The sequence below is a fragment of the Nicotiana sylvestris genome, chromosome 7 (genome assembly GCF_000393655.2).
Source record: "Nicotiana sylvestris chromosome 7, ASM39365v2, whole genome shotgun sequence".
NCBI classification, from domain to species: Eukaryota; Viridiplantae; Streptophyta; class Magnoliopsida; order Solanales; family Solanaceae; genus Nicotiana; species Nicotiana sylvestris.
This window is the reverse complement of record NC_091063.1, coordinates 75838300-75860648: the sequence shown is the minus strand read 5'-3', so window position 1 is coordinate 75860648 and position 22349 is coordinate 75838300. Positions and strand designations below refer to the sequence as shown.

The following is a 22349-nucleotide window of genomic DNA, read 5'->3' as shown; positions in this document are numbered from 1 at the left end:
CCCTCTCATCTATTGAAGCTGAGTATAGAGCCCTAAGAAATGTTGTTGGTGAGCTTACTTGGTTGTACAGGTTGTTTGATGAGCTGACAGTCCATTTCCCTAAACTTGTCCCAGTGTTCTGTGATAGCCAATCAGCTCTACACATTGCCCGCAATCCTGTGTTTCATGAACGCACCAAACATATTGAGGTCGATTGCCACTTTGTGAGAGACAAGCTACAAGAAGGACTAGTATCTCTTCATCATGTTGGAACTGATTGTCAGCTAGCTGATGTCCTAACCAAGGCCCTTACTGGAGTCAAGCATGCCACAGTTATGAGCAAGTTGGCAGTGACAACCTCACTTCCAACTTGAGGGGGGTGGGTATTGAGATATTGTTTTAATTATATGTGTAAATACTAATAAGTATGTTAGTTAGCTTTAGTTAACTTCTATGTTTGTTAGTTAGTGCCCTCACATGTGGCTCACGTGTAGTGTATATATGTATGTCTTGTACAGATAACATTTTCAGTTCAATTAATTCATTTTTGCTCCCATCCTTCTCTCATTCTCATTCTCTCCTTCGAGAAGCTTCTAGGGTTCTACCATTGGAGCTCAAGCTTGAGCTCCACTATTGTTGTTTACCTCTCAATCTTTACACACCTCTCTACAAATATGCGCCTCAAACGCCAGGGCATACGCCCCGAATTGCTGGGCGTACGCCTCTTGAGACTTTAGCCCCACACCATCGCCTCGGGGCATTTTTGGTGTGTCTCGCCCCAGGGCTCGCCTCGAAAACGCCTTTTAAACCATGTTTATAAATACACAGAAGAACTATAAGTATAGTCAGCATCAAAATCTAAAGCCTATCAATGCCACACTTGTAAACTTCTTTTGAAGAACATCAAAATGAATCAACAACATCCAATTCTCATCACCCAAAGTTCACTAAACAAGACAAGCAATGGACTTTCATTTTAAATTTAAATTTAAAGAGATATAAACGAGCAAATTCATCTATCATACAACATCTTTTTCTTTTCTTTTCTTTTCTTTTCTTCTTTTGATGTGTCAACTTGATTACAGTCTGCAACTTCAGAATCATCCAATGGTCGCTTTTCCTGTTCTCTTCATTACACTCCCAGCTCTTCATGGCCATTGCCTCTAGAAAAGTGCAAGACACAAACCTTGTGGTAATATATAGATGACAAAGCATCAGTGGACAATAATGCTACTCATGAAAAAAAAGGGCAAAGATTGAATAATATACTCCCCCATTTGTTTGACTAAGACACCAAGTTTGAAAAACAAATTAATGTATAGTGGTAAGAGTCTACAAGTCCTCTCATGCTTCTTTCTTATCATAAAAATATAAACTTTTATGAAAATGATTCCTAACAAATCATATCATTAAGATTGTAAAGTGAGAATGATATATTAAACAACTTGAGCATATAAAATTGTGACAATCTTTGTTAGACGAATTAAAAGAAAAGTATGTCACACAAAATGAGACAATGGGAGCAGTAAAATTTGACCAAAAAGTATATTAAAAAACAAGTGAGTGATTTCTTGAATTGGGATCATACCAGCTCGTAAGGTGGAAGATGATGATCAGTGTAACCAATCCGTCAAAAGAAGAAAAGTGAAGAGAGCAAGCAAAACTGCAGGCAACAAACCAACTTTGGATTTAAATGATGCAATGCTGGGCAAGTCTGGTGGAAGAGCACATTCTTCCCCATTGAAAAACACCTTAGCAGGGAATCCATCACCAGCTGCAACATTAATATGTGGTGTGTATTTCTTTAAGAAAGAAATAACAGATTGTTGTTTTCCAGGCACTCTTGGATCTTTATTAGGATTACTACCCTTAACTTCTCCAACCAAGAAATTCAAACCAGGCAACCCTTGCATAAATATAGTGTTGTTCCTACTAGGCAGCTTTGTCCCATTGAAAGAATAAACATTTTCATAGCCACTAGCTATATCTTTCTTCATTTGAATTGCTGTAAACCAATCTTCAAAAGCATCATCTCCCCAATTGAATAGAGTTATTCTAGCAGTCCATCCACTCTTGTAATCACTATCCACATGCCAATTAATGCTCACCCCGCAATTATCAGGACAAGGTAGTTTCTTGGGCAGAGGACCTAAATGTTTGATATCGTTCCAAGCTTTAGCCTTTTCCTCTCTATTTTCAAAAGGGACAAGAAGTGCTTCAGGAGGAAGAAGCAGCGGCTTTCTATTCGCGTCACATTTAGACATCTGTTCACAGCCGCAGGCGCAAGTGCTGCATGGGATAACAGAATCTGCATAATAAGCAGAGAAAGAAACACAGCATTTGGCTCCTTTGGGCTTCGGACGAGTAATGTTACAAGTAATTTGCCAGCTAGCTACTGCTGTAGTGATAATTCCAATTCCATTAGGATCTGGAAATTCAGATGGATCTATTCTGACTGGAGGTCCACATTGATAAGATGGATTAATTGTACCCTCAATTTTCCAGTTCTGAGGCGGATTTAAGGCGGTTCTGTTTAAATCAGGTGGGAGTTTGAAAACTTCCATCTGGAAAATGGATCTTGCTTGGGTCTCATTCATGATAGGCGACAAAAGAGTCCCGTTTCTGCAACAATAAGGTAATTTCCCAACTTTATCATCCTCGGCTTTCTCCTTAGGCAAATCAGAAATGAGTGGCTTCTTTTGGCAATTGATTACAGTAGTGAAATCGAAATCCTTGTAATATTGTCCTTGGGGTCCGTAAATGCATTCAGAAGGGTCTTTCTTGTGAGTATAGGCACCTTTAATGCTGTAAATGAACTCATTTCTCATCCACTCCCACGTTAAGTTCCAATGATCAAGACGGCCCAAAGGATTGAGATTATCAATAGTGACCTGGGCTTGGTACTTGTTCGTGTACGCTGATAGAACATCGTAAGTTATGGAGAGATCTCCATAACGACGGGGCATGAACTTGGTGGTCACATTCTTGGCCTTGAATTTAGGATCCCTCGTGCAGCAAACATGCATATAACTTGCTGCAAAAAGAGCTAACAGGTCAACCTTCTAGCAGGATAATAGTAATACATAAAATGCAAATTTCACCCAAAAGTTCATTCCACAATTATATTGAAAGAAAACACATGTTTCTTTGGAAGAGGGAGGAGGGGAAAGGCGTTACAGGTTAAAAGAGGAAGAGAAATTCAGAAAAGAAGAAAGAAACACAACCTTTAGTTTGCGTGAGAAAGAGAGAGACAGAATTATCTGATGATCAGAGAACCATGGGAATATTTGGTTCTTTGATTTTACAAAAGTTTCAACGCCTTTGTGTTACTTATAAGGTAGATAATAAACGCTGCAATGTAAATGCATGCATTGTTACAAGAATAAATGTATTCCTACGCTACAGATGGTGGAATAATTGGAATCCCTTCATTCTTGACCAGAGTTATCGGGTCCGAGCAGGGTTGGAGCTAGGTGGGCGGAAGAAGGTTTAATCGAACCTCCTTCGCCGAAAATTACCTTATACTCCCTCCGTTTCAATTTATGTGAACCCATTTGACTGGGCACGGAGTTTAAGAAAAGAGAGAAGACTTTTGAACTTATGGTGTAAAATGAGGCACATATATTTTGTGTGGCTATAAATCATTGCATAAAAGTAAATTGTTTCCAAATAAGGAAAGAGGTCATTCTTTTTGGCACGGACCAAAAAGGAAATAAGTTCAAATAAATTGAAACAGAGGGAGTATATATATATATATTAGATGTTGAATCCCCTTAGCTTCTTCGCATGCTTACTTTTTTATTTTTTGAATCCTCTTGGCGAAAACACTGCTGTCTGTCACTAGGTCCGAGTTTCAGAGGTATTAGAGTAATTGCACTATTGGGTTTCGAATACCCAATGCTTAAATTGGAAAAAACATTTTTCTTCCTATCATTTAAAGTGCAGTGCCAAGGATCTATATGCTGGTAAAAATGAACTTTTCAGACCAAAAGCATGAAAGACATACGTACTATAACGCTTAGGAGCAGGGCATTTGTATCCCTCATTGACAAGCTTGATTGTTTTAGGCATAGGAGTTGCTTTATCTTTGAGACCAAATTGCGTCCCCTTAATACTGATTTGAGCAGACATTTGAGTAAAATCTCCTGCGGTATCTATAGCCGTTTTCAAATCGGACTGTGGATACCCTGCCAATGTTGTACCATTTTTACCTACTTTTACAGGAAATCCATCTCCGTCAATTGCAACCGCTCCATCCGCGGATACCAACAACTCATTATGCTGAAATCCCACGAAAACTTTCCAGGATTTCAGCTCATAAATCCCTGTATTCAACACCGTTAACATGGACTTAAATGACCATGCTTGTGCTGATATGTTCTTCACCAATGGGTATACTTTGTCTCGTCCCTCGAAACTATACGTGACAAAGATTCCATCACAATGCTCTTGTTCCGGTGGCGGTGCCGCCGGTTTTTCCTCTCCGCCGTAATCTTGCCCGCTACATGTTTGAAAAAACAAGACTAATGCGACCCAAGAGATAGCCCTCCATGGAATTTGCATTCCTTTACAGCTTGTTACAACCATGGAGGACTATTAAATATGGTTTCTTAAGAAATGGCGTTTTGTTAAATATATTTTCAGATTTTGGATCACATTGACGGAAAAAAAAAAAAAAAAGGGAAGAGGAAAGCGGAGGAAGCAGGCGGCCGGTGAAGGGAAAAGGATCGATCACCACCAGCTGATGCCGTGTGAAAGCACACAACGGCGCAGGAGGTGGTAAGGGAAAAAAATGGACGTCACAGGTAGAAAAAATGTTGAATTATACTAATAGACAGAAGAATGTAAGACCTGTTCAGCTTTGCTCTCTTCCTCTAATTTTAGCGATTCATGCGGAGAACACTTATAGACGTGAACTTCTACGGATGCTATTTTGGGGGTAGTATTGTCTAGATGAATTTGTTTTATTGGTCATTAATTAGAGCATGCCAATCATATATAGAAATTGAACATGCATGCATGGCAATATATTTGGAACTTAATTGGTGCAGCAGTCCTAAGGCCTAAAGCAACAGAAAATACGCTCCTCTCAGCCACAACTACGCCCTATCAAAGAAAACAGAGACCACTTTTCAACTGCAGATTTCATTTCGTCATCTGCATTTTTTCAAAAATATATGCAGAACAATTCTTGTATGAAAATTCTGTCTTTTCTAATATTTCCTCCATAAGGAGTCTCTAGTTTCCTCAGAAAAATATCGAAGCACCTGCAACAATGTGCAATCATTTCAGAAATCTGCAACAGTCCCGCGAAAGACATAGTACTGTATAGATAAGAGTTTCACCTCGTATCATTAATGTCTCAGTAAAATTAGCAAGGGACAATGATTAAATTAAACTAAATGTTCATCGGACAGATTCTTTAACTTTGAGGCTGCGGATCTCTTGTTGATACTCTCACTCTATATAATCTATACCACTTCCAAACACTTGCTATATATATTGTTATTATCTGCAACATTCTCTTTTGTCAAAACCAATGACAGACTAAACAAAGTATGCAAACTTTGAAACAAGATTAAGAAAGGAGCCCCTAACTTAAAAGTTAAATTACCAAAATATCCTTATTATTAACCTTTTTCTTAAACTTTTCTTTTTTCTTAAAAAAAAGCGTACGAACAGAATCCAATATACTGCTATTTTGAAGAGTTGCCACACCGTTTCTGATAAGAAAGAGATTTTGATCTTTCATTTAACACATATCACGTAATAGTTGTTTGCAGTTAGATTCTTCGAGCAATTAGCAAATACCCAAAAACCTAATTACCCTATATAATAATATAAAAAGATTCTAATACCTACAAAGAGAAGCCAACGTTCCCTACACCTTATTTGCATAAGTTACTAACGTTTACAAATAGTCCAAACGCTACTATTTTTCATACGGTGCATGTTTGAGTTTCTATGTCCATGTCTCTATTAGTGTTACTTTTGGAAAGATTGCCACAGAATTTTGCGATCAATTCGTCGTTATTTTTCCGCTGAAGAGATTCTTTACATCAAATTTGAAAAACAATTTATGTGCATTTTGGTTTGTTCATTCTTTCATTTATTGTTTCGGCAATGCTTCGCGAATCAAAATAATGAGTATGTCTTGATCTGCTCAATTTGTTTATGCTATTGTCTATAGTTTAATATTTATAGCCCGAGGAGTGCTCGGTGCTTTAGTTATTAATGCTTAGTTTACCATCAGATACTATCTACACACTTTGACTATTACATTATTATACGGAAGGAAAGTCTGCCAATTTACTTATTGAAGAAATTTGAGTTGGATTTCAGATAAAAAAAATTGATGTTGCCATTTCTCACTCACAAAACTTCTGAAAATATAGGATTTTCTAAGAACTCATAACATAGATAGTAACTTATGTATTTTATCATGGTATGGTAGGATAGTAGAAATTCTTCTCTGAATCAGAAATCTCGAATTAGAGCATTAAGAATAAAAACTTTTTCGATAGATAGCAGTTTAATTGAAGAACTGCAATTAAACTGTTTTAGCTTATAAAGATTAACTCTCAAGCTTTGACAGAGTAAATTGTTCTTTTTTTTTCTGTTTAATTTTCGTAGTGGGTTGGAAGAGCAGAAAATATGCTCATTTCACGTTTAAATTTCTCACTGTCTAAATTTAATGACAGGACATTCTTTAATTTCTTTTTTACTTTTTTTTTTGGTTAAGTACGTAGATTCCCCATTGACTCGAAATATTTGTCTTATATGGGGAGTGAATATTAAGAAAACATGCTAAGACGTTGAAGCCGTTCTCATCAAGTTCAAAAATGAATTAATACTCATTCAATTGCATGTTTCTTTCTAATATTGTTTTTGTTGAACCACTTAAATTTGTATTCGCTTAGTGTTGCCAGCATAAATTAAAATAAATTATCTTTTTCAGTCAGATATTGACCAGTTAAACCAATTTTTGCTTGGTTAGCATAAAACATATGGGTTACAATAAAAAGGGTGAGCTCTGGTACTAAGGGATGAAGAGAGGTAAAATAGGTGAAACGACTTTGATAAATTCTGGATCTATTGGACATATTTGTATCAATCTCTTTTTGCATGCTTTCAATTGATCTACTGTTAAATGCATTTTTCCATTTTGAGTACTTAATCATCTCAGGTTCAGTCACGATAGAAAAGATTAAGATATTATTTTACAAAATTGTGTACTATATAACTTGGCATACATGTGCAATGCACATGCCGAGAAACTAGTTATATTAAAAGCATTAACACCCTTAGCGAAATATCGTTTGCCATTTTTATCCTCTAAAAATAGAGTTCGCACTGGACAAAATAGTCAATTTTATTAATTTCCTAATATTTAAGACATAAAATCAACTAAAATTTTGTTTATTAAATATTTCCTTATTTGAACTATGTATGAAGTCCTAATATTTAGGACTATAGAATCGATTAATATTTTACCTTCTTTAAATCATTTTCTTATTTGAATTATATAACATAACTATAATATACTTCATGTAATTTGCCTAATATTTAAAATTTTGAAATCAACTAAATTTTCAAGTATTCCCGTATTAAACAGTATTCGGACGTGTGAGGAAGAGCTCTGTAATGACCTGACAGGTCATTTTACTTTCTAGAACCTCGTTCCCCTAAATAAGACTTACGTACTTGCTTTTACTGATTTATAACTTGCGGGGATGGTTAGTTCGGGATTTTGAAGAGTTTGGGTTGAAATTGGAACACTTGGTTCCTTAAGGTTTGCTTAAAAGGTCAAGTTTAACTTTGGTCAATGATAATAGGCTATATAGTTGTTATTTACACCATAATTGCACATGCTTTGTTGTTGTTTTATAATGTAAGTTGTCAATAAAATGCTTTAATTAATGCTATTTGGTTTCGCAGGGAATATAAGATATGAGGAAGCAACATGAAGTGTTTAGAGGCAATAACGTAAAGAAAACACCCACTCAAGAAGTACCCAAACACAAAAGAGCAAAAAGAGAAGGAACGCGAAGACAAAAAGGCCCAGCATACTCACTGCGGTCCGCGCCGCGGTCGACGCTGCGGCCGCGGCGGCATGTTCATAGTCCAGAAAGTTAAGGGGTCAAAGTGTCAATTCGGAAAAACTTTTGTAAAACCCTTATAAGATGTAGGAAACTCGCCCAAGAGAAAAAGGGACTTATTTTGAGATTATTTTGGCAAGAAGAACAAGTGTGAGAGATCACCCAAAACATCATAGTTCTTATTCTCTCCTATCTTTCTTGCAATTTTCCATTATGAATATTTTCGTAGTTTATTCTTACGTTGTCATGAGTAGCTAAATACTTTAATCTAAGGTTTTGGTGAAACCCGTTAGGGATGACTTGGTTGTTATATTAATATAGTTTGAATTGGTTGTTAATCTCTATTTGTTCATCTACGTTTTGATTGTGGTTAGTTGAAAGGGCCCTCAATTATCCGTTCCTATTTACTATGTATCTTCTTGAGAGAGAGTGCATATTTAGGTAGTTGTTTGAACAACATCACTCCCGGAGTATAGACGAGAGTCATAACCGAGGGTTTAGAGATTAGATTAGAGATAATGATACCTCGGATGCAATCTAAAAGAACAGTAATGTGAATCTAGCTAGTGTAGCTTGAGAGAGTGCGTCTAGTAAATTATCATAATTGCTTGAGAGAGATTTATGATAGCTGGAGAGTTCTTGATTGATAGAGACAACTAAGGTATCGCTATAAGAAACATACAACCAAGGAAATCACCAACGGGGGAAACCATTACCTTAGACCTTATTCCAACTGTTTACACATGAAGCATAGTTAATTTTCAGCTGTTAATTATTTTTAGACTTTAGTTGTTAGAAACATCATCAATTGTAAATTACAAAGTTTGGGAAAAATTGATTCTGTGAATTTAGTAAATCAGTCAAAAGTAATTGATAGGTTAATTTTTTGTGGTTCGACTCTGGGCAGAATTACTCAGATTATATTTGCTATGTCCGGTGTGTCTTTGTATAAGGCATAGTTTGGCGTTATCAAATTTTGGCGCCATTGCCGGGGTCCGAGCCGCGGTCGCGGTGAAAACTTGAACTTTCAGTGATTTTCTCGGTCTGCGGTCCTCGCCGCGGTCGCGGCTGACAAAATTTGATAATGCCAAACTATACCTTATACAAAGACACACACGGACGTACCAAATATAATCTGAGTAATTCTGCCCAGAGTCGAACCATTGAGAATTAACCTATCAATTACTTTTGACTGATTTACTAAATTCACATAATCAATTTTTCCCAAACTTTGTAAAGGCATAGTTTGGCGTTATCAAATTTTGACGTCGTTGCCGGGGAATTAACGGTGTTATCAATTATAATTGAGAGAAGTACAAAAATTCTAAGTGTAGTCAGTTTTCTCTATACCCAATCTTTTCATTGAAATTATAACGTTTGAACTCTTGTGGAAAGCAGGTATATACCTAGAAGGTCTTCGAGGACTGGAAAACTGCTAAAAGGACTCTCAGACCCCAAGAAAACATTCAGGGCATTGAACCGTGCCAACAAAAGACTTCAACAATCTCAACAATTACACCAACTCGAATTTGACATGGGTGACGTAGATAACATCAACGGAAACGTCAGGAATGAGCCAGCTGACTTAATTGTCAGAAGGGTGACACATCTTGTGCCCGAAGCTGCACTTTATGACTGGGCACAACCCACAGCTGATAATTTGGCCACTGCCATAGTTGTGCCCGCAATTCAGCGGAGACATTCCAGATCACCAACAACATGCTGCATCTGCTGCAGAATAAAGGATTGTTCTCCGGGTCACACATTGAAGACCCGCAACAACACTTGAAGAATTTTTTGTCAATTTGTATGACCCAAAGGCAGCCAAATGCAACTCTTGAAGCTATCAAGCTTCTACTGTTTCCATTCTCAGTAACCGGGGAAGCTCAGACTTGGCTAAATTCGCTCCCTATCAACTCTATTACCACCTGGGAGGAATTAGTCAAGCAGTTCCTAAACAACTTCTATCCGCCTAACAAGACTGCAAAACAGATTGATGACATATTGCAGTATAGGCAGCAGCCCTCTGAGTCCTTGCAAGAAACTTGGGAAAGATTTAAAGGGATGTTAGTGAAGTGTCCTCACCATGGCATTCCAGACCAGATGCTCGGCCAGAGATTCTACATGGGGCTAGCTGACAATTTGAAAGCAAATGTGGATGTGTCAGCTAGAGGTGCATTTTTAAGTAAAACATTCACTGAATGCAAAATCCTTCTCGATAAGATGTCACAAAATTCGGGGTGGATGACTAGAGGTACAACACTAACACCCATAGTGCATTCAGTTCCTCTTGACCCAAATAATTCGCATGCAGAGAACATGGCCACACTCATGACCCAGATGAGCATATTGATAAAGAAGATTGATGATATGGGTACAAAACAGGTGCACATTGTTGATACAACAAATGGGTGATTGTGTACACCTTGTATTAATCAGTCTTATGTGTGTTCATGGAGCGGAGAAGGTGAAAATCAAGGGGCAAGGGAAGATATGAATTATGTCAACAACTATGGGGGTCAGAGGCAAGGAGCACAACAGTGGAGACCGCAGCAAAATCAGCAGTACATGCCTAATATGCAGCAGCCTGGGGGTATGCACCCTCAAAACCAATTGGTGCCAGTACCATATCAGAAACCACAGGGCTATCCACAACAAAATCAGCAATAATTGACATACCAACCACCCCCTCAGCAGCAAGATAACAACATGGTGGAAATCAGGGATATGCTTCAGCAACTCATTGGGACAAATAATAAAGTGCAGGAAAAATTGGCAGTGCATGATTCAGCCATAAAGAATATTGAAACGCAGCTGGGTCAGCTGTCCATGGCTTTGAACAACCGTCCTCAGGGAACTTTGCCTGGAGACACAAACATAAACCCCAAGGACCAAAACACAAATCAGTTGATGGTAGTAAGTCTCCGGAATGGGAGAGATTTAGATAGATAGTAGAAAATTGCACAAGCCAGCAAGGACACTACACCAGCCACTCCAGTTCAATTAGAGGTATAGGAACCAACAGAACTTACTGAAGTGGTGGTTGAGCAGAGTCAGGAGGAAAAAGGCAAAGAAAAGATAAATGAGCAAGTTGTAGAACAGGTGGCACCTCTTGTGCCAGAAAATTCTAACAGAGAGAAGCCAGTAAGCAATGCACAAAGGGTGATACCTGCACCCTTCCCTCAGAGACTGGTCAAACAAAAGAAGGCAGGCCAATATAAGAAGTTCATGGAGATGCTGCGTCAAATTCAGTTGAATATTCCTTTGATGGATGCCTTGAGGGAGATGCTCGGTTATTCTAAGATGATGAAAGATCTAATGTCATGGAAGTTTGATTTTCAGGATCTATCTACTGTAACTTTGACACAGACCTACAGTGCAGTGGTGGCAAAACCGATGGCTCAAAAGATGTCGGACCCAGGTAGCTTCACTATTCCATGCACAATTGGAAGTTATGCCTTTGCAAAGGCGTTGTGTGATTTGGGAGCCATCATAAATCTGATGCCGCTGGCTGTGTACACCAAACTGGGCATTGGTAGAGCTAGGCCAACTTTGATACTGCTACAGCTGGCTGACCGCACAGTGAAGAGGCCTACTGGTATTCTTGATGATGTGTTGGTACAAGTGGGGAAATTCGTGTTCCTTGCAGACTTTGTTATCTTGGATTGTCAGGTGGATGAGGAGATACCCCTTATTTTAGGGAGACCATTTTTATCCATGTGGAGAGCACTGATCGACTGTGAAACTGGGGAATTAAAAATGAGATTGAACGATGAAGAAGTCGTATTCAATGTTCAGCAATCTATGAGGAGACCTTGTGAATATGCTAATTGCTCTCTAGTGGAAGCAGTGGATGTAATCCTGCAAGAAGATGATATGACCCTAACTGTAAAAGATCCATTGGAGGCATGTCTGACGAATTTAGAAGAAATGGATGGTGAAGGGTTAGCTAAATGGGTCATGGCACTGGAAGGCCGAGGATTTTGGTCAAGGGAACCTCAGTTCGAGTCCTTTGAGCTAGAAAAAAGGGCCACTCCTCCAGCAAAGCAATCAATAGAGGAACCACCCAAGTTGGAACTGAAGCCACTCCCAGATCACCTCAGGTATGTGTTCTTAGGCCCTGAATCGACCTTGCGTGTTATCATATTATCCGGTTTGTTAGATGTGTAGGTAGAACGGCTCGTACAGGTACTGTAGGAAAACAAGACTGCCATTAGCTGGACCATGGCAGACATAAAGGGTATCAACCCAGCCTTCTATATGCATAAGATTCTCCTGGAAGAGGGGCACAGACCTTCTAGGGAACACCAATGAAGGTTGAACCCAAACATGAAAGAGGTTGTAAAGAAAGAAGTAATCAAATGGTTAGATGCAGGAATCATCTTCCCCATCTCTGATAGTAATTGGGTCAGCCCTGTCCAATGTGTGCCGAAAAAGGGAGGAATGACTGTTGTAAAAAATGAGAACAGTGAATTGATCTCAACTCGTACAGTCACAGGGTGGCGTATCTGCATGGATTACAGAAAATTGAACACAGCCACCCGGAAGGACCATTCCTTCCTACCTTTCATTGACCAAATGTTGGATAGGCTAGCTGGGCGATCGCAGTTCTATTTCTTGGATGGATATTCGGGGTACAATCAGATATCAATAACCCCCGAAGATAGAGAGAAAACGTCTTTCACCTGTCCGTATGGCATCTTTGCCTTTCAGAGAATGCTTTTTGGGCTCAATGCACCCGCGACTTTTCAACAGTGCATGTTAGCCATCTTCGCAGACATGGTGGAGGATATTATGGAGGTCTTTATGGATGATTTCTCCGTGGTGGGAGATTCATTCAAAAACTGTCTTCACAACTTAAGGAGAGTGCTTAAAAGATGTGTGGAGACAAACTTAGTGCTAAACTAGGAGAAGTGTCATTTTATCGTACAAGAAGGTATAGTTCTGGGGTATCGAGTGTCTAGTAAAGGAATTGAGGTCGACCATGCTAAGGTTGACATGATTGAGAAGTTACCAACGCCCACTTCAGTCAAGGCGGTGAGAAGTTTTCTTGGACACGCTGGATTCTACCGGCGTTTCATAAAAGATTTTTCCAAAATTGCTAACCCATTATGCAAACTCCTTGAAAAGGACCATCCCTTTGTGTTTTCTAATAATTGCAGGTTGGCATTTCAGGAACTGGAAGAGATTGATCACTGCACCCATCATTGTTGCACCCAACTAGGAGCAACCATTTGAGCTCATGTGTGATACCAGCGACTATGCTATAAGAGCAGTCTTGGAGTAGTGAGAAGATAAGTTGATGCACCTGATTTACTGTGCAAGAAGAACGATAAGCGGTGCATAGCTTAATTACACAGTGACGGAGAAGGAGATGTTGGCAGTGGTGTTTGCGTTTGACAAGTTCCGATCATATCTGATTGGTTCCAAGGTAATTGTAAACACTGACCATGCAGCACTCAAGTACCTAATTGAGATAAAGGAGTCTAAGTCGCGCCTGATTCGTTGGGTGCTACTGTTGCAAGAATTCAACCTCGAAATTTATGACCGTAAGGGCACAAAATATCAAGTCGCTGATCATCTATCGCGACTTGAAGGAGCTGAAAAATCAATCGAGGTCGAAGAGATCCTGGAAACCTTTCCAGACGAGTAGATGCTCGTAGCCAGTCTTGAGGAAGCGCCATGGTATGCAGATTTTGCAAACTACCTGGCCTGCGATATTGTTCCCTATGACCTTTCACCTGTCCAAAAAAAAATGTTTTATCTTGATTGCCGCATGTATTATTGGGACGAGCCTTATTTGTTTAGAATCTGTGTTGATAATATGATCCAGAGGTGTGTCCCCGAGATAGAACAATCTTCAGGCTTGTCACGCATCAGCATATGGAGGACATTTTGGATGAGCCAGGACAGCTGCGAAAGTGCTAAAGGTCGGGTTCTTTTAGCCAATAGTGTTTAGAGATGCCACCTATGGGTGAAGAGATGCAACGAATGTTAGCAAACCGGGAACATTTCCCGTCGCCACGAGATGCCCATGAACCCGATTCAAGAGGTAGAGGTGTTTGATGTTTGGGGGATTGACTTCATGGGCCCCTTCGTCAGCTCATTTGGCAATAAATACATACTTGTTATTGTGGATTACGTGTCTAAATGGGTGGAAGCTGCAGCGTTGCCCACTAATGATGCAAGAGTGGTGATAGGTTTTGTGAAAAAGAATATATTCACCCAATTTGGGATACCAAGAGCGATCATCAGTGATGGAGACACTCACTTCTGTAACAGAGCCTTCGAGATATTGCTTGCAAAGTATGATGTACGCCACAAGGTGGCTACCCCTTACCATCCACAAACCAGTGGGCAGGTTGAAGTGTCCAACAGGGAGATAAAAAGTGTACTAACCAAGGCAGAGAATGCCATACGAACTGATTGGGCAAAGAAGCTTGATGACGCACTTTGGGCCTATAGAACTGCGTTCAAAACACCAATAGGTATGTCACCATACAAGTTAGTATTTGGGAAGGCCTGTCACCTGCCTGTGGAGCTAGAACATCGAGATTGGTGGGCACTAAAACAATTGAACATGGATCCCGAAGCAGCTGGACAAAATCGACTGACAGAGTTGCATGAGCTGGAAGAATTTAGATATCAAGACTTTGAAAGCATGAGGCTCTACAAGGAAAGAATAAAGAAGATGCATTATAAGCACATTGTGGACAGAAATTTCAAACCCGGTGACAAGGTATTATTGTATAATTCAAGGCTGAGATTGTTTTCGGGTAAGTTAAAGTCCCGATGGTCGGGACCATTTAGAGTGGTGCAAATGTTCGCAAGTGGAGCTGTCGAGATTGAGTCAGAAGATGGGACAGACAAGTTCTCAGTAAATGGGAAAAGGTTGAAACATTACCTTGGAATAGCTGAAGAAAAAAGGAATACAGTGGTGATCAATTTGAAAGAACCTCAGTACGCGAATGAGGAGTGAAGGCTCAACCACTTGCGTCGTGCCGCGACGTTAAATCAGGCGTTGCGTGGGAGGAAACCCACGAATGTGTTGTAAGTGTAGTATGTAACTTCATGTAAAAAAAATAAAATTTTGCCAGCCACGACCGCGGGTGGACCGCGGAAATCACTGAACGTTCAAGTTTTCACCGCGGATGCGGCTCGGACCGCGGTAACGAACGCGGGGGACTCTGTCCAAGTCCGCGGCGTAAACCGCGGGGGACTCTATCCCAGACCGCGGCGTCGACCGCGGTGACGTCCGCTGATATTTTAATTTTTTTTTCTTTTTTTCCCACTCTTCTTTTTAATTTTAAAACCCTTCCCTATATCAAAATAAACAATCCCTCCCCTAAAATTCTCACTTCCCTCTCTCTCTAAACCATAACCCTCTCCTCCATACTCTTTTCTTCTTCCTCTTCCTTCACAACACCCCTCATCTTTTTCCCCCCCAAGGTATGTTTCCGAACCCCCCTTCTCCTTTCCTTCTATTGTTTTTGTTGCATTATGCTAGTTCATGTTGTTCTAATGTAGTGTTAGTGATAGGATTTTGTTTTGTTTAGTTCTTCTTCTTCTTTAAAGTGTAATTTCGTTTTTAGCATATGTCTGGTGAAGGGGCTGTGTTTTGAATGTTTGGAATGGTGTTGTTGGTGGGTGATGGTTAACAAAAAATGTGGAATGTGTGGGTGTAGTAGATAGTTGAATTGGGAAAGTTTTCTTGATTCCCTTGGGGCCATGAATATGAAGAAAATGCCTTGCCCACAATGTGTTTGAGAAATTGCCTCAATGGTGATATAAGGAGATGTTGTGACATGGTTGTGGTGAAGTCTGAGTAACCACCCATAGTCACACATTTTAGGCTCATCCTAATACGCGTTTCTCTGTTTTGACAGGTATTATGAGTTCAACCCGTAAGAGACGAAACACCGGGTCCTCTGCTAGTGGCCCAGGAGGCTCCTCACGAGCTAGGGGCCAAACCAGTACACCACGGTTTGATAGCACTCGGTTCATCTCTGCAGAAGCAGAGGCAAGGTACAATCAAAAACTTGCCAAGAAGTTACTCCATGAGGTCCATATCGACAGGAAGGCTTTGGTGAAGGAATGCCCCGATATGTTTGATGAGCTACGGAGGTGTCAGATGGACATCTTATTTGAGGCTCCCGACGAAGAAAATATTCAGCTAGTGAGGAAATTCTATGCAAACCTGCCAGAACACAAGGACAAGGTTGTGACTATGCGCAACACCTCGGTTAATGCTGCTATAGAGGTCATCCGCAGAGTGTATCGCCTCCCCGCATTGACGGGTGATGATAATTACATCATGGCTAGTCGCTCGATGGTTTACTGAGATAGAATTCTGGAGGTCATCTGTATACCTGACAGACAACCCAAATGGGTAGCACAACCGACGACTATGCATTCCAAGTCTCTTACTTGGGAGGCCAAATGTTGGCTCACTATCATCACCACTCGGTTGCTACCATCCAACAATACCACCGATGTAAATGGGCCACGTGCCACTATGATCTACTGCTTCATGACTCACCAAGGGTTTGATGTCGCCCGAGTCCTCTCTGAAGAAATGTTCATCCGATCGCCCGAACTAAGCAAAGGCCACTACTTCCCTTCGCTTGTCACCCATATATGCCGCCTTGCTAATGTTCCTGAGAACTCCCGAGTTGATGAGAATTACCTATAAAAACCCCTTTCCGGGCGAGAAAAATTGGGCAAGAGGGACGAGAACCAGTAGGACGCAATGATGACTCGTCTGAGTCTGAGGATGATTTTGATGCTGCTGAAGCTGCTAAGACCACAACCCCTCCTAGAGGGGATGAGGCAGGATTGTCACAGCCATGCCGGAGCATTCGGATGGATGCTTTGGAGCGGGAAATGACTGGCCTGCGGACCTCCGTCACTGACTTGGGGTTCCATATGGATGTTGTGGCTGACCGACTGGTGAAGTCGGAAAAGAATATCATGGGTTGGTTGAGAGCACCGGGTCGCGCCTGCAACGTGAACCCAGACACAGTTTTAGATCAAGAGTGACCCTTCAGGGAAGTTTCTTTACCTCACTGCTTTTTATATTGTCAAGTCATGGGGACATGTCTTAATTTTAAGTGTGGGGTGGGGGAAACTTCGTTGTATATTGTACTTGTGAATATTATTTGTTTGTTTTTGTTTTGTGTTAGTTTCTTTAGAAATAGAGTAAAGGTTTTTTTAGGAAGTTAAAATAGAAGCGATTTGTCCCGACGATGGATCTCTTTCGGCGGGCTTCTTGAGGAACTAAGTCGAGAGAAAAAAAAATTGAAATATAAAGACTCTTCCTAATAACGGATTCTTTAGACAAATTTTCTTGAGAGAAGCTAGTCTATAGAAAACACCAAAAAGATTTTTTTTATTTCTTAGGTAGTGTAGTAACTCCCCCTTGGTCTTTCTTTGGGCCACGGTTCTTTTCCAAGGGTTTATCTTGAACCGGGTATAGGTAGATTTTTTTAGGTTAGGATTAATGGGTGACGAACTTAAAATTGAAGAAGAAAAACCCTTAGCGTTCTGACACCCGAACACGATAAACGCTAGAGTGTAGCGCTTAGCTTCAAGGGTTGAATCTTGTTTAAGTGCCTTAAAAATTGTATGTTTGTACCTAACTTGAACACTCAAAAGAGAATGTTTTGATAAACTAATCCGGATTGAGTCATGTGCCATGTGGGTGTGAGTATCATTGTATTCCATGCTGTACATTTGATGCCTAGAACTTGCCTTGTGTGTTTGCAAAGCGAAATAGTAGCTTCATTCGGTTTTAGAAGTGATATATTCATTTCTTTGTTGAGCCAGACATATAAAGTGAACCCACCTGAATGCATTACATCTTAGTTAACCTCGTTGAGCATATAAGCATGTTTTTTTGGCAACCACAATGTGAACCTTAACCACTTGTTTGAATAGCCTGCTGTTTGAACCAATTTTCCTCCCTCTCACTAAGCACTAGATTGGTATTAAGATTATGTGAAAACAAAGTGTGGGGTAGTGGTTTGGTTTTTGAAGTGGAATCATGGAAATAGAGAAAATGTGCAGAATGTGAAGCGAAAAAGAAAAGCACCACGAAAAAAAAAATTCATATATATTTTGTAGTGATTAATAAGTGGTAGCTTGTACAAATTGCACCTAATGTATGGGGATATTTAAATAAATATGGTGGAGTGTTGGCTTACAAAATGATGATTTTTAAATTCAACGTAATTGTATTAAAAGTGCTTAGGGAGGTTAGTCACTATATCCAAATGTATCCTACCCGTCCCTTAGCCTACATTACAACCAAATAAAGTCCTATTGATCTTAGACTGAGTGGGGCTCGATTAGTCGAGTACTACACTAGGGGCAAGCCTATGGTGTATCTTTGTGGCATGTGAATGTTCTTTTTGGAGAGTGAGCGAATTCTATCTATTTGAGTTCCTAATTGTTATCACTATCATTATATATATGGAACTACTCTCTTGTGTGATGTGAGGGCATGTGATTCACAAAGTAAAGGTGCATCTTGACTATTGTGTAGAGTGGTTTGAGTAAGTACAGATGTTACAGGGTACGGAAAACTTGATTCTTGAGGTAAAAGATGTTCACTACTAGGTGTAACTCTTGTGAAATGTTCATGGCGTGAGTCGTTGAGGGAAAAGCATAGGGAATGAATTTTTATGGAGTGTGGTGAATTACTCGAGGACTAGCAATAATTTAAGTGTGGGGTGTTAATAATAGGCTATATAGTTGTTATTTACACCATAATTGCACATGCTTTGTTGTTGTTTTATAATGTAAGTTGCCAATAAAATGCTTTAATTAATGCTATTTGGTTTCGCAGGGAATATAAGATGTGAGGAAGCAACATGAAGTGTTAAGAGGCAATAACGTGAAGAAAACACCCACTCAAGAATTACCCAAACACAAAAGAGCAAAAAGAGAAGGAACGCGGAGACAAAAAGGCCCAGCATACTCACCGCGGTTGCCACCGCGGTCCGCGCCGTGGTTCAGTGTTCTCTGCGGTCAGCGCCGCGGTGGCATGTTCACAGTCCAGAAAGTTAAGGGGCCAAAGTGTCAATTCAGGAAAACTTTTGTAAAACCTTTATAAGATGCAGGAAACTCGCCCAAGAGAAAAGGGGGCTTATTTTGAGATTATTTTGGCAAGAATAACAAGTGTGAGAGATCACCCAAAACATCATAGTTCTTATTCTCTCCTATCTTTCTTGCAATTTTCCATAATGAATATTTTCGTAGTTTATTCTTACGTTGTCATGAGTAGCTAAATACTTTAATTTAAGGTTTTGGTGAAACCCATTGGGGATGACTTGGTTGTTATATTAATATAGTTTGAATTGGTTGTTAATCTCTATTTGTTCATCTACGTTTTGATTGTGGTTAGTTGAAAGGGACCTCAATTATCTGTTCCTATTTATTATTTATCTTCTTGAGAGAGAGTGCATATTTAGGTAGTTGTTTGAATAACATCACTCCCGGAGTATAGACGAAAGTCATAACCGAGGGTTTAGAGATTGGATTAGAGATAATGATACCTCGGATACAATCTAAAAGAACAGTAATGTGAATCTAGCTAGCGTAGCTTGAGAGAGTGCGTCTAGTAAATTATCATAATTGCTTGAGAGAGATTTATGATAGCTGGAGAGTTCTTGATTGATAGAGACAACTAAGGTATCGCTATAAGAAACATACAACCAAGGAAATCACCAACGGGGGAAACCATTACCTTAGACCTTATTCCAACTGTTTACATATCAAGCATAGTTAATTTTCAGCTGTTAATTATTTTCAGACTTTAGTTGTTAGAAACATCATCAATTGTGAATTACAAAGTTTGGGAAAAATTAATTCTGTGAATTTAGTAAATCAGTCAAAAGTAATTGATAAGTTAATTCTCTGTGGTTTGACTCTGGGCAGAATTACTCAGATTATATTTGCTACGTCCGTGTGTGTATTTGTATAAGGCATTATTTGGCGTTATCAGTCAACATTCTGAGTAAACAACCTCGGAATCAGGATTTGATGGTCCCAATAGGTTCATATAATGATTTCAAACTTGGGTGTATGTTCGGATCAGGTTTTAGATGATCCGGGAGCGTTTCGGAGCCTAATAGTAAAAGTTAGTTCTTTAAGAACTTTAAAGTTTTTTAAATTCGGTTTGGAGCGGGTTTTGGTGATATCGATGTCTGAATTGAATTTCGATACCGAGAATAGTTCTGTAATGTCATTCGAGACTTGCACACAAAATTTAGTATCATTCCGAGTAGTATAAGTACGTTTCGACGCATTGGAAGTAAATTGAAGAACTTGAAGTTCAAAGTTTGATTCAATTTGCTTTTGGGGTATGATTCTTTGTTTTGTTGTTGTTTTTCATGTTTCGAGAGTTCGAGCAAGTCCTTATTATGATTAAAGACCTGTTAGTGCCTTTGGACAGGGTCCTGAGTGGCTCGGATGAGTTTCGGACCCCTCCGAGCAATATGCAAGAAACTAGAAATGCCAGTTCCGGTTTCCTTCTTCGTGAATGCGAAGGGACCATCGTGTTCGCGTAGAAGGAGTTATGGCTGGGGGAAAATGTTCTACGCATTCACGATAGCTAGTCCGCGTTCGTGAAGGTCTAGGTCCAGTGACCTTCGCTTTCGCGTTACGCGACTCGCGTTCGCGTAGAGTAGCTGGGCTGGGCTAGGGGCCATTTTGTTCTTCGCGTTCGCGAAGGGTAGGCCAAGCCAGCCTCCGTGTTCGCAAGACCTTGGTCGCGTTCACGATGAAGGGTCTTCAGGATCCTGAGTCATTTGCCTTCGCGAATGCGAGGCCTCTTTCGCGTTCGCGAATAAGGGGGGCAGCTGGGCAGTAAGTTTAAAATCAGGACTTAGGCATTTTTGGGGTCATTATTACACTCTTGGGAGACTTGAGAGCTCTTAAGGAGGGGATTTCGACCTATCTTTGTGAGGTAAGTAATTTCTACCTAATGTGAGTTTAATACATAGTTTATGGGTAGATTATAATATGTAAATTAGTGAAAATCATGGGTTTGGAGGAAAACCTAGGTTTTGTTTTTATAAAAATGGAGTTTTACCACGAAAATGGTTATGGAACTTAATGAAAATCATATATTTATGTTCCTAAGGTTATGGGTAATAACTTTCTTCGAAAATATCCGGAATCCGGGCACGTGGGCCTGGGGGTGAATTTTAGGAATCTTGCATTTAGACTTGGGAAATTACTTAAATAGTTGGGATATGAACTTTTAAGTCTATATTGATTAGTTTTTACCCCATTTGGATAGTTTTGGATTGTTCGGCACCAAATTGAGTATTTGGGCATAAGCTTAGACCGAAAAGTAGGCCATAAAGCGAGATAAGTCTCTTTTCTAACCTTGTAAGAGGGAAATTTCTCCATAGGTGAACTTAATTAATATATGATTATTTGTGGGGGCTACATACGCACGAGGTGGCAAGAGTCTATACGTAGCTACTATTATTGTTATGTCCGGGTAGTTCTAGGCTTACACCATGCTTTGTGGATACCGTTATCTGAACATATTTATTGATTTCCAATGAATGGAACAAAGTTGAGGATTTCAAGATTTCAAAGGTTTCAAGTAAATTATTATTTTTAAAAGAATTGAGGAAAATTACGTTATATTTATATTTAACCGCGTCGCAATATTCCTCGAGCGAGATGACTATTTCCATTACTCTCATGGGAGCGGGTCGTTCGCCTCGGCAGGTTAATAGATGCATCTATGGTTTGTACCGTTCGACCCTCGACAGTGCACAGTTTACATTTTTATGTTGGATCGGATCGATTGTCCTCGGTGGACTTTGTGTGTGATAATAGAACTGGAAGCCTTTTTTATAATTGATTGTCGCACCTCCTTTTTACCGCTCCCGCGGGGCGCGTGGGGAGTTTTCTCCAATTGAAGGACAGTCGAAACGGGATTTGTTTATTTGTTTCAGAGTCGCCACCTGAGAATTTTAAGGCGTCCCAAGTCACCAATTTTAATCCCTGAATCGAGGAGAATATGACTCTGTTTATTATTCTGCGAACCAGAAATCCTGAGTAAGGAATTCTGTTAATCCGGAAGAAGGTGTTAGGCATTTCCGAATTCCGTGGTTCTAGCACGGTCGCTTAACTGTTTTTATTATTGGCTTAATTATCTTGATTTTTATTAAATACTTTTTGTTACGTGATTTTTCTACCGCTTTTACTTATTGTGATTAAGGACCCTTCTTTGAATCGAATTACGCATAC

The 22349-nt window shown here is 39.8% G+C and overlaps 2 protein-coding genes across 3 annotated transcripts; one reads left to right on the top strand and one right to left on the bottom strand.

Moving 5' to 3' along the window:
* Window positions 1-888: 888 nt before the first annotated feature.
* Window positions 889-4776, bottom strand: LOC104243253 (COBRA-like protein 10). 2 transcript variants are annotated; one of them, XM_009798412.2, is made up of 3 exons: window positions 3990-4776; window positions 1568-3013; window positions 889-1165 (listed from the first exon to the last, which is right to left on the bottom strand). In XM_009798412.2, exons 1-2 carry the CDS (start codon window positions 4564-4566, stop codon window positions 1593-1595), a joined length of 1998 nt encoding a protein of 665 aa, XP_009796714.1. In that variant the 5' UTR covers window positions 4567-4776; the 3' UTR covers window positions 889-1165; window positions 1568-1592. The 2 variants fall into 2 exon arrangements, with proteins under 2 accessions (XP_009796714.1, XP_009796715.1); XM_009798413.2 differs by having other exon boundaries at window positions 889-1142.
* Window positions 4777-10787: 6011 nt separating this feature from the next.
* LOC104243255 (uncharacterized) lies at window positions 10788-13316 on the top strand. The gene is made up of 3 exons (XM_070151791.1): window positions 10788-10991; window positions 11130-12181; window positions 13241-13316. The coding sequence occupies exons 1-3, from the start codon at window positions 10788-10790 to the stop codon at window positions 13314-13316; spliced, it is 1332 nt and encodes a 443-aa protein (XP_070007892.1).
* The last annotated feature ends 9033 nt before the right edge of the window (window positions 13317-22349 follow it).

What these genes read in the sequence shown, in the direction of transcription:
- LOC104243253 (XM_009798412.2), bottom strand. Translation starts at nt 4,566, where the DNA reads ATGGTTGTAACAAGCTGTAAAGGAATGCAAATTCCATGGAGGGCTATC. An exon ending in CCCTGCTCCTAAGCGTTATA is followed by an intron (nt 3,014 to 3,989) that starts GTACGTATGTCT and finishes CTCTTTTTGCAG; the next exon opens with CAAGTTATATGCATGTTTGC.
- LOC104243255 (XM_070151791.1), top strand. Translation starts at nt 10,788, where the DNA reads ATGGTGGAAATCAGGGATATGCTTCAGCAACTCATTGGGACAAATAAT. An exon ending in AAAACACAAATCAGTTGATG is followed by an intron (nt 10,992 to 11,129) that starts GTAGTAAGTCTC and finishes GTGGTTGAGCAG; the next exon opens with AGTCAGGAGGAAAAAGGCAA. An exon ending in CCACTCCCAGATCACCTCAG is followed by an intron (nt 12,182 to 13,240) that starts GTATGTGTTCTT and finishes TAATAATTGCAG; the next exon opens with GTTGGCATTTCAGGAACTGG.